Consider the following 12732-nt stretch of genomic DNA (forward strand, 5'->3'; position numbering starts at 1 on the left):
TCAGTACAACCAGTGTGTAAAATTTAAACAAGTGCTGTAATCATTTACATTTAATTATACTAATAACTGTAAAACCAGACAATGGATATTAAAATAATACATTTATTTGGTGATTACTAATCATCTTAAATAATAAAAATAATCTTTCACAAGAGAGTTTTTTTTTTTTTTTAAATTCTGGGTAAATTCGAAAAACTAATAATTAGGGTCACTTACTTTTCTCTGATAGAGGAAATCTGTCAGCACCTTTCCTTTCTTGGAAGTGGATTCCTGTCCTGTAAATATAAAAAAGCTTCAATAATATGCAATTGGCAAGTATGTAAATATGTGCTACCTTATTGTGTTTTACATTTGTTAACATTATCTCATCTTTATTATAACTGAGGTCATGTGACAGACCATTTGGTTTATTTTGAAGATAAAGTCTTAGGAGGCTTAGGAGCAGTGGTGTAGTGGTAAAAAAAAAAGTAGCGGAGCGGTCCCAATGAGAATCAATTAAATAGTTAACGAGGTATTAACAGTTACGCCCACTTTCCATTTAACGCGATTTAATCGGGGTTTTTTTAATAATAATATAACACATATTTTACTTAACAAATTTCTGTAAAATCTCCCCTCTCTATAGAAAATTAAAAGTTGCACTTACCAATCACAGGTTGTTTTTAGTCAACTATAGGAACTGCCACAGAGCGTCAGGGGAGTCGCTGGAAATTGGAGCTGCCACCCGTGTACGGCTGTCATCTGCGGATCGATGATTGTGTCGCAACCAAGTGGTCACATAAGGGCTTGGATTCCACTGTCTCAAAGGGGGTCCATGAAGCTTGATAAACATTAAGGCTGAAGCATGTTTGATTAAAATTTTGGAACGCTGATCAGTTATAATTAAGTTCATTTGGCTGAATCCCCTTTCACATTCAGCAGTACTGCACGGGATCACACGTGTGCAGTTAATAAGTGGAGCTAAATCATCTGGAATTCTTCCGTTGTTCTCCTTAAAATCTCGAAATGCATTTTTGATAATACGTTCATTTAGCTGAAAGCGCCGACACAATCTTTCAACTTCATTTTCGCCATAACCCTGGGGTAGTTCTGCAGGCCAGTGGTGTGGATCCAGGACCAAGAGCTCAGAAAGAAGACTTTCATATTTTTGGCAATTCACCTCGGAAGAAGCCTGAAAGAATAAGCTATTTGAAATTAATGGTAGCATTTCTAAAATGTATTTTCGAAACCTTAACTGTGTATATATATATATATATATATATATATATATATATATATATATATATATATATATGCGTTTTGTAGTTTTGAGTAGGATTAAATAAAGTAAATAATAAAAGTGAGATTTTGCAGAATACATATACTGTGCGGGAGTGTTTTTCTATTCTTATATTTACATTAGTCTATGCACCTGCGATGAGACTGACAGGAGTGCAGATGTTTATAATTTATTTGTATATACTTCTCAGTTGCAGTTTTATACTACACATGAAACTGAAATTAACGCCCCCCTCTGCTCGTTAATTGCAAACAATTAGGCTAGCTATTAAAATTAAAAAAATCTGTACAAGGTTTATGAACATACCTTCTCATTTGATGCAGTGGTTGTAAAAAGTCGTTCTTTCATATGATTGGCGAGTTTGGTAAGGAATTGTTTATGATTTATTTTTACATGTTTGGGATTCGACGTCAGCACTGTAGATTTAAATGTTCCTTCCATGGCAGCTATCTGCGCTTCAAGAGTCTTTGTACCTACATTCTCATTCATGGATTCAAAAATCCTTACTGTTCTACGTGCCATTTTATCTGCATAAACCAATGTAGTAGTCCGTTTCTGGAGAATCTCTGACAGCAGTGAAAGTTCGTATAAGGCATCGTACATAACTCCGAGGTCAATGAGAAATTCTGGCGAGCACAGCCTTTTCAGTAGACCGCTGTATGTCGCTCTTTCAGCAGAAGTCCGCTTAGAGCTTACGGCAGCTTTAAAATGAGTCGACAGAACTTCAAAACTTTCCCACACAGCGGAGACAGTCCTGAACGAACTGGAAACCCATCTCACATCCAGTACACGACCAATTTTCCTCAAGACAGCATCCAGTTCCTTCGCACAATTTCGGAGTTCTTGCTGATTTAGTGCTGATCTACTGTAGACTGAGTATAGCTTGTCCATGAAAGAATGAAAATGGTTCATGCCAGTAGTCTCAGAAACACTATCGGCAACTGCAAGTTCGAGTCTGTGATTTAGACAGTGCCAGACAACAATGTTGGGGTACATGTCTGAAATTCGTTTTGCCACACCAGATTTTTTCCCAAGCATTACACTTGCACCGTCACTTGCAATGCAACAAGATTCTTCTGTAAGTATGCATGGTCAAACCCGTGTTTTTGAAGACACTTAGTAAGCGCTAACACTATGGACTCAGCTGACTGATCAAAAAGTTCAACTAACTCCAAAAACATGAAGTGAGGGTCACGTGTCTTGTCTGTCTCGCATTTGAGATGCACAATAAGTGCTGGGGAACCATTCAGAGCTGTTGATTCATCAATTAACACAGCAATTTTTCCATCGATGTGTATTATTCTCTCACAGGCCTTTTTGACCATTTCATCAGAAACGTGGTTGATAATTTGAGTGGCGCTGTATCTGGAATGAAGACCAGTTCCCACATTAACACCATTTATTTCTTGCAGTTCCAGTAAGGCCTGATGATCAGAATAGGGTCGATTTTGTTTTGCAAGGTAGTAAGCAGTAGAAAATATTTTACAGGTAGTTTCGTGATCTCGCCTTTTTGCACTGTCAACACATTTCCCAATAATGTCCTCTGTGTTCTGCTGTAACAATGCAGTGGCCTTGTTATGAGCGCTGGATTTCTTGTGTTCAGCTATCTTTTTTCTCAAAGATCGTAGCTGTTGCTCTCGAGTTTTTCCATTGTACCCAACACTGTAATTTTTCCACTCAGAAGACAGAGAAACACCCTGACTTTTCAAAACTGACAGCGCAGAAACACGTCTACAAACACGACAGCCCAGATTACCATCCGCACAGTCAAGGAAAGTGTAAAGTTGTTTCTTTTCTTCCCATACCTCAGAACTCCAGATGTTTGGCCATGGCTGTTTCTCCGCGCTTTTTTCTTCAACTGCTGTAGGTTCTGGTTCCACTGTAGGTTCTGCTTCTGCCGTACAACAAACGATCTTCTGTTTTTTACTACTATTGCCAAAATATTGTATCAAAGTCTCTTGACGAGTTCGTTTACTACCTCCGAGACCAGACATTTTTGATTTGCGAGTTGTTTTTTATTATTATTAATACCGTTACTAATATCATCACCTCAGTTACGGCCAAGGAACGAACCGCCTCCTTCTCTGATTGGTTGTCAGCAACATCACTTTCAAAATTGATTTGCTAAAAAAAAAAAACTGGAATGACAGCATATTTTAATGGCATAATAATGGACCAATCAAAAGCAGCAACTGTGCTGCTTATTGTGGTGACATCGTTTTTCAGATTACTTGATGTTTTAGCCGACAGCTTGTCTTTATTAAACGTATAGCTAGCTGTCTGTCTGTCGCAAATTCGCACAGCTGGCACAGAGCCGCAGGCAATGCTTACTACAAGTGTTTAGACAAAATTCGAACACGAAAATATTTTAAATATATGTATTTATAAATGTGAACATTTGCAATTGAAAAACATGGATTGAAAAAGTGCCGGAGCGCCGCTCCGCCCCGCTCCGGCTCCACTACACCCCTGCTTAGGAGGCAAATTCGCTTCTTGGGAAATTAAACAATGTCGTTGTTGATGATCTCTGTTTAATCTGTAAAACAACACAATCAGGATCATAACATACTATATTGCTTTTTAAAATCTTGAAATTCTATGTTTGATTATGTGGCATGTTTACTGTTGTCAGTGAAAGTTAAGGGATCTCTTTGTGCTTAAAAATCAAATGCACAAAAATAAAACTACTCTTGGGGCCAGATTAAATCAAAACTTCGAGCCACCCTCTAATCTCAAATTGCAAATGCGGTGCCAATGGCGAGTTCTCTCTGGGATAGAACCAAGAACCTTCTGACTAGATAAAAAGCTGCCATCTGTGTAATCTTTTTGAAAAGTGATATTGTATTTTTTTTTTTACATACCTAGCCAAGGTAATTTCCTGATTTCTGAGATCATCTTCATCAGTGTCTTCATGTGAGAAGGACTGAGACTCACATAACTCTCTCACCCTTATTTCTGTCATAATAAATAATATAAAGCTTAATATTAGTATTACTTAGTTGAATAAACAGAAATACAAAACAGTTAAAATAGTCTTTAGTCTACTCTACATGTTTGATTATGTACCGAGGATGGCTTCTGATGGCTTCTGAATTCTCAGAGGTAATTTCTTCAGTTGACACAGAGGACACAGAGGTATCATTGTCCTGATCCTTGTATGGGGAAATGTTGTCTTCAGCTATCTGTCTGTGCTGCCAGTACTTGCTTGGTGGTTGAGGAAATTTTGGACCATCTCAATATAGAAAGACATTATTCAGAAAAAAATGTATCTTTAACTTATGTTTTTAAAGAATGCTTTATATAACACCGTGTAACAATTTTTTTTTTTTTTTTAGTTCCTGGGTAGTAAGTGTTATTTCCTAATTGCTTATACCTCAAAAGTATAGAAAAGCTATTATTCCCCACAACCTTGGCTTTTGTGACCAGGACAGTGATATTATGAAATTTACCTATTTTCTAGAACATTCCAGATAGATTCAGTGCTGAGTAAACTTGGAGTAACTTCTAGAACTTTCTCGAACTTTCCAGTAATATAAATAGTAGTATAAATACAGGGGCCTTAAGCCCACCAGTTCAGTTTAGTTCCAGCTGCCTAAGTGGATACATATCTGCATTTTTCTGAGATGGCATCAAGAGGCTGCAATGGTGGCATTCCTGATGGGTCTCCAAGGCGGTTTTACCAAGTTTCCCTGCTATCTTTGCCTTTGGGACAGCAGGGACACCAAGGCGCACTACCACAGGCGGGACTGGCCACAGCGGACCAGGTTCTCTGTGGGGAGGAACAACGTCAAGTGGGAGCCACTGGTGGACCCCCGGAAGGTGCTGATGCCACCACTGCACATCACATTGGGCCTTATGAAACAATTTGTCAGCTCTAGATAAGGAGTCGGCAGCCTTCAAGTACCTTCAAGACTTCTTCCCTAAGCTGTCTGAGGCAAAGGTCAAAGCCGGTGTCTTCGTCGGACCACAGATAAAGAAGATCCTGGAGTGCAATGAATTCCCCACGAAGCTCACTAGTAAGGAGAAAGCGGCTTCGAACAGCTTTGTTGCAGTGGTTCGGGGCTTCCTGGGCAATCACAAGGCCGAAAACTATGTGGAGCTGGTTGAGACTCTGGTGAAGAACTACGGCACAATGGGCTGTAGGATGTCCCTCAAAGTCCATATCCTTGATGCTCATCTTGATAAATTCAAGGAGAACATGGGAGCGTACTCGGAGGAGCAAGGCGAGCGCTTCCACCAGGATATACTGGACTTTGAACGCCGCTACCAAGGACAGTATAACGAGAACATGATGGGAGACTACATTTGGGGGCTGATTCATGAAAGTGATTTACAGTATAATCGTAAATCTCAAAAAACTACTCACTTCTAAATCTTTTGTAGTCATTTTTGTATTACTTTAGTATAAATACATGTTCATTTGGATTCATATGTTGTTTTTTTCTGACTTTATGTGAACGAAAAGACACAAATTTGCCCGTTTTCTCATTGGAAATAGGTAAATTTCAAAATATCACTTTCCTGGTCACAAAAGCAAAGTTTGTGGGGAATAATAGCCATTTTCTATACTTTTGAGGCATAAGCAATTAGGAAATAACACTTACTACCCAGGAACAAAAATTGTGTTACATAGTAGTACAGTAGCACATTTTAAATTAAGAAATAAATATATTTTACCTGATTTAAACTTGATTTTAATCAGTTGGAAGGCTCTCCAGTTTTTATTTGGCTCTCTCCTTTGTTTTAAAGCTATTAGTCCACTAACTCCAGAAGGCCATCAAACCATTTCTCCTTGTATCTATGAAGCAGGGACAGTTCTCTCTTCTTCTTTGTCCCGCTCTCTCCAAACAGCTCTGCACCACATTCTGACATAAACATTAATTTTAATAAAACACTGTTTGAAATTTACTGAAAGCAAACTTGAGCAAGTTTGAATTGCAGTCACTTTTTAATGTTTTTCCTGTACAAAATTCTGAAGTAGCGCCTTTGAATATTCTAGATATGCATTTCTCTTGTCATGGTTCGAGTCAAGAAGAATTGAAATGGAAATACTTAGTGTGAGAAAGTGCTCATATAGGGCGGTTGGAACAACTTTGTTTAAGACTAGGGGACCAGTGTATAATAAGAACTGTCTGAGCTCTGTTGCCTTCCATCTGACTACCTCAAACAAAGATCTTGGCTGTCGAGCAAATTCACTGGGAAGCTTTCCAAAGAGAAGAGTGAGATTTTCAGAGATTTTCCTGATTTGTAAATCAGACAATCTGTACTCTTTGGGTCCCTTTCTCAGGAACCACAACATTCTTCTGACTACACCTAGGCACACTAAATGCATGTAATCTAATACAAAACCTTTCACACATTGTATTCTACATTCAACAAGTGGTGATATGCCTGACTGGTGATCTGGATAATTTCCTCTGCTAAACGCTTCATCTGTTTGCTTTGCACAATTTTCACTTGCCATTAATATTACGCGACCATTATGCCAGTTGCCTCGTTCACAGGCATGATAACCTGTGTGACCTTTAATGCACTTCAGGAAGATACGAGCTTGAGCATCACAAACAAATACTATTTTGGTTATATGTATTGTCTTTTCATCCTCTGTGATTCCATTTTCTTTAAGATGTTTTAATTCGGCCACAAGGTCTGCAAGGTAATCAACTACCGAGTTGGGTTAAGCATCTCCATAAAAAAAGTGCCACCAAAAATGGTTTCACCAGTTGCCTACAAGGGCTTGAGAGGAGGTGAAATTGGGAGTGAGATATTGAGAGTGAGACAAGATTAAAGGATTTCTCCAGTTGCTTATGAGGCTTGAGAGGGGGGCGAGATTTAAGAGTTTAAGAGTGAGACGAGTTTGAGAGGGATGGCACGATTAAGGGATGGAGTTGGGAATGGTGCTTAGTAACATTGAGGTTAGATACTGATAGCAGGACGAGATAGGGTAGATGAAGAGTTGTCCCTTCTCATCGGGTCAGGCAGCATCCTCTGGCTACTAGGTGACGTAGAGAGGGAGACACGAGAAAAGCAAAGGATTAGATATAACACTTTCCGCTGGGTCAAGGAGGATCCTCCAACTGCTGGGCGACGTAAAAGTGAGAGAGAAAGAGCAAAGTTTTGACACATAACATACAACAAACCTGACTCTCGCTCCCGACAGGTCAGGCAGCATCCTCTGGCTGCTGGGCGTTTAGTGGAGCAAGAGACAGAAAGGGGACGAACAGGACAAAAGGACAGATCCTTCGCAACTCAGTGCAGCATCCTCAGGCAGCTAAGCTGGCAGCTGGGCGGCGTGGACAGCTTAGGAAAAGTATCTCGGGTCCGTTTAGGAGAGACGAAAACAGAGACCCCCCCCCACTCGGTCGGGGCCCGCTCGGCAGGTGGAGGCTCGGCCAACTGCATGAGGGGGCTGAAATGGTCCTGGACCTGAAACGGAAGAGAGGAGATGGGACAGCAAGGTTGAGGCCTGGAAGGCTTAGCGCATAAGCAGCAGAAGAATAGGATGTGGCCGGGGGTCCCCTCAGGCCGGCGAGGAACAGCCGGGCGGCAGTGGTTGAGACGAGAGGCCACATAGACAAAAGCTTAGAAAAAACAAGAGATGTTAGTAGATAATCGATGCCTATAAGCCGTCCACACTGTGGAGAGGAAAAAACCCGCATGCAGGGAGGAAACCTCTGGTAGGCCTGGCGGAGAGGGCGCCCCCCCACTCCAGGCAAGCTAACGAGTGCTTGGTGAGCTGTGGCGATGTCTGCAGAGGATGATCTAATATAAAGTTCAACAGCTGAAGAGGTCGAGCGCCCCATAGACTTAATCAAGTGTTGATTGATTTTGAAGATCTGATGTAGAGGATAAAGTGGTTTAAGGGGATTTGAGAGAGATAGAGCTTGAGGCCTTGAGCTGGGAAGCTGGAAGTTGATGGAGTTGAGAATTCTGCATAGCGGAGAAATCCAAAGAAGGTGGTCAGGCACAGGGTTTCCATGACAATGTGGTCGAATGGGTTGAAGCATCCTTGCCGGAGAGCGTTGATGAGACGAAGGAGAAGGTCTGATGAGGTTGGTTGTCTTGATGGAGAGGGGGAGGGCAGGCTTTTCTCCATGCCTCTGAGTGTTAGGTGGATCTCTGAAACGGACGAGAGAGGAGGAGAGGAGATAGATTGAAGGCGAAATTGATATTGCATGCCTGCTAGGTAGCATCTAAATAGAGGAGGGGGCTAAACGTAGAGACAGCCTGAGGTGAGTGATGAAGGCGAGGAGGTGCTGTAGGTTGTAAGAGGTATGAGAGATCCGTTTTTGCTCGCATAAGTGAGTAAATGAAGACCAGGCAGTCGAGTAGGAGGAACGGGTAGATGGGGCAAGAGCGTTCTCCATGAATCCACATGCTGATTAACGGAGGCCGGAGAGAGAGTTATTCAGTTGAATATTGTCTTGCTGAAGGGTGGTACGAGCCGAGGGTTGGGGTCTGCTCCTGGGACCAGGTTGCGGAACTTCTGTATCTTGATGTAACTGTCTGTTTTTGAAGTCCTGATGAATAGGAGGAAGTTATTTCCAGGGGGGGGGGGAGGAACGGAGGAGGAACTGGTGGTGGATACCTGAGAGATAATTCCTGATGGAGGAAGGGGCCAGGTTAAGGGATAGCCTGAGGTCTGTCATAAAGGCAAGGAGGTGCTGAAGGTTATAGGTGGTGAGAGAGATACGAATCTGGGCACAGAACATGGTGAAGGAAGACCAGGCAGTAGAATAAGAAGAGCGAGTGGAAGGGGCAAAGGCAATTCTCCCTGAAGCTGCAGGCCGACAGGAGGAGGAACTTGCCGCGGGTTGGGGTCTGCTTCTGGGACCGGGCTGTGAAACTTGCGGACCATCACACAACCTCCACCATGTTTAACACTGGGCATGGTTAACATTTTTCTTTTACTGCAAGGTGTAGCATTCTGTAGTAAAATTACTACAGCTGGCCAAAGTCCAGTATCTGGGTGCACGGAATGGTTCACAAGACCTCATGTTTGAAATGGCTTAATGCTCCGAGTCTATCCATTGAATTCCCTTTGATGTCCTGGTAACTTTTGCTTTTTTTTTTTTTTTTAAACCGGTAAATCACTGGTGTTGTCACGTTAAGTTCACAGGGTACACTCTGTTCCTTCAGGAGTCCTGCAGAGGAAGTGCTTCACAAGAGCCATGGTCAGGTCATTGAATAGACAGAGCATCTTTTTCTGAGGGTAGAGATTAAAGAGTGAAGGATGTCTATTGATATAGGGAGCAGCAGGAGGTGGGGGGGAGGGGCTCTTGAGGATCTCTCCGAGTGTCAAGCAAACTGATGGGATGGATAGGAGTGTTGGAGAAGGGACGGAGATGAGGCGGCAGAAATACTGAATTCCAGAGATGTAGGCTTTAACGGTAGTGGCTAAGTGAAGAGAATCCCTTGCATGGGCGATGGAGGCTAGAATCCGTTGCTCATTAAATCGGAATGGGATGTATTTTGTTTTGAGTGCAGAAAGTTGTAAATGTTTTCCATCCCGTGGTAAATGAAGATTTGGTCGCAGGGGCTAAGAGTGTGACCATGTAGTGATGAGCAGATTGCAGAAGGTTGGAGAGTGTTGTATTTAGTTGAACGGTAGATGTTGGTGTTGCAGAGTTTGATGAGGGCTGAGGTGGCAGCTGGACCTGAACAAATATATGAAATCGACTGCCGAGTTGTTTCTAAAAACGAAGGCAGAGAGATGAGATGCCGACCATCCTGTGTTAGTTAATATGGGATTGATCAGAAGGTGACGAAATTTGCTGTAATGAGGAGATATTAACAGTAGAGGCAAGATCTGCTGAATGGGCAGAGATCTGAGGGAGTAAATGATGGAATGCTGTCAGTAGTGTGCAGTGGCTTGCTGTAGAGAGCAGAGAGCTGCTGAATGCGGTGGAAATTGGTATTTGAGAGTTAAGGCATTTTTAGATGACGTCGGAGATGGGGCTGCCTTTGGGCAAAGATGAAGAATGCATAGATCTGAGGCTGCTGCAGAACCTGAGAGGATGAGAATGCGTTGCATTCATTAGATTCCGCTGCGCGAGACAAGAGAAGCTAACAGAAGGAAAAAAAATCCAAATGATTTTTTTTTTTTCTGAAACAGAGTTCACAATAATAACGACAAGAAGAAATATTATATATATTAAAACATCTTTGTGAACATCCAGTTTTTTTTCTGTTAGGTTGGGATTAGTATGTAGATTAATAGTTATATGCTTTAAAAATACTTTTTTTTCTTTATCAAAAATAGAATTATTGAAGAAACAAATTTCAAAATAACAGTTTGCAGGTCTAAAACTTTACGATACAGTATCCTTACCTTGAAACTGTGTCTTTTTCTGATTGACTCGTTGTCTGCTGATGTACAATACTAACGTTAGTTATTTTCGACAGATGAGATACAGTAGATAGTTTTTTATTTTTATTTTTAATCCATAGATACTGTATTTAATTAAGTAGTTTTGTTCTTTATTTTTGATAGCTATTTAATTAAGTAGTTTGTTAGTTCGTTATTTCTGATAGATATTCAGTAAGTAGTTCTGTTAACTATCTGTCTCTGTCACCAATCGCCTTCTGTGAATTCGCATCTTCTTAACTTATACCCCTTCTTGCTCTCGCGCATATTTTCCCATGAAAAAAAAAATCGACTATTTAATTTCATTCACATTATCAAAATTAAATGCAACTGATAATTAATATAATAAATACAAATTATTATTATTATTATTATTATTATTATTATTATTATCAAAATTAAATGCAATGATAATATTATAAATACAAATTATTATTATTATTATTATTATTATTACTATTATTATTATTATTATTATTATTATCAAAATTAAATGCAATGATAATATTATAAATACAAATTATTATTATTATTATTATTATTATTATTATTACTATTATTATTATTATTATTATTATTATTATTATTATTATTATTATCAAAATTAAATGCAATGATAATATTATAAATACAAATTATTATTATTATTATTATTATTATTACTATAAGAATATGTTTTTTGTTAGAAAAGGGATTTGGGTTAATTTTCATAACACAACCTAAATATAATCTTATAATGACGTCTAAGTCAGATGTTGCTCCAACGTCATACAAAAGACGTTGTTTGTTGATTATATTCTGGTTGCCCGACGTCGCGACTCAAATACAATCAATAAACAACTTCAGTACAACATCGTGTGCCCACTGGGTTATTGCATAAAGTTTATTTCATTACAGTTTTTTATGCTCTTTTTAAAAAAAATAAGAACAAAGTTTAATTTCCAATGTAAATATGGTGTTTCTGCTCTGAAAATGTTATGTATGATGCTTCAAGACAAGTAAACTTTCCTTTTTTTAAAACATATTCCCAACAGGTACATGCTTGACCATGAAGTGTTAGAAGTTACACAACACGATTTTTTCAAATCCGCAAATACCTTAGCGACTATGGTGTAATTTTTTTTGTAACTTTAATAGATTGCTGCATTTAAATGTCAGGTTAATGTATTAAGAAAGCAGTAGAACTTATTTGCTAATTTACAAAAAACGTCAATACCTTAAGTTTAAAAGGTTAGCGTGTGTCTTGACAGAGGTTCTCACTCTCAGGCAGCCATTTCTAGGTTTCTTTGTAACCAACAGAAGATCAGCTTCTTCCACAGCTAGCCAATCAGAAGTAATAGGGGTGGGACGTAAACACTTTTTAAAATGTTTATGTATGTGCTAGACTTTTGCAATTAATTTTTCAGAAACTTGCGTAGCTCTCTACAAATATAACCGGAGTGCCTTTGTAGCAACAGAGCAAACATAGGAAAAATAAAGAAATAAAAGCAACTTGTCCGATGGGCAAAGTATAACGGCAAAACTTGTTGTCTGTCCTATAAATCTTGTTGTCCCGGGCGTCGGGTGATGCAAATTGGCCACCCCTGCTCACATAACACAAACACGATCACAAGTCCACATTGAGTGATATAGTGCTTGTGGTGCAAATACAGTTAATCGTACAATACAGGACTCCTTCCGGTTTAGCGTTAACCTTAACAAAGGAACAGATCACTTCCCTACGTCCCCTTTTATACCGTCAATCATGACCCCTTGGTTAACGATTGCAACCGCTCCTCCAATCCGCGGCTGCCACATCGTTTCCTTTGCTGGTCAATGATTCAGTGTACCGTAGCTCCACCCCCCTTTCTAGATGTCCGACTTCCTCCTAACTCAGTGAATGAATTGTCTGGCCATCCAGTCCTCACAGGTCGGGAAGGAGATTTATCACCAAGAATCATTCTGTCTCTGTCACAGTACGGTACTATAAATCTTTAGTCTATAGAAATTGTTAGAGTAACTTAGACCCGTGCTTTAGTATCCTCTAGAGGGCAGCAGCAGTTACTTTGGGTTTGTTGCAATTGAGAACATTTTTAGTACGCAGCTG

The 12732-nt window shown here is 39.9% G+C and overlaps 1 protein-coding gene across 1 annotated transcript; it reads right to left on the bottom strand.

Moving 5' to 3' along the window:
* Positions 1-453: 453 nt before the first annotated feature.
* LOC131737154 (E3 SUMO-protein ligase KIAA1586-like) lies at positions 454-2334 on the bottom strand. The gene is made up of 2 exons (XM_059024356.1): positions 1586-2334; positions 454-1171 (listed from the first exon to the last, which is right to left on the bottom strand). Exons 1-2 carry the CDS (start codon positions 2315-2317, stop codon positions 671-673), a joined length of 1233 nt encoding a protein of 410 aa, XP_058880339.1. The 5' UTR covers positions 2318-2334; the 3' UTR covers positions 454-670.
* Between the last annotated feature and the right edge of the window lie 10398 nt (positions 2335-12732).

Source organism: Acipenser ruthenus, chromosome 5 (genome assembly GCF_902713425.1).
Source record: "Acipenser ruthenus chromosome 5, fAciRut3.2 maternal haplotype, whole genome shotgun sequence".
Classification (NCBI taxonomy): domain Eukaryota; kingdom Metazoa; phylum Chordata; class Actinopteri; order Acipenseriformes; family Acipenseridae; genus Acipenser; species Acipenser ruthenus.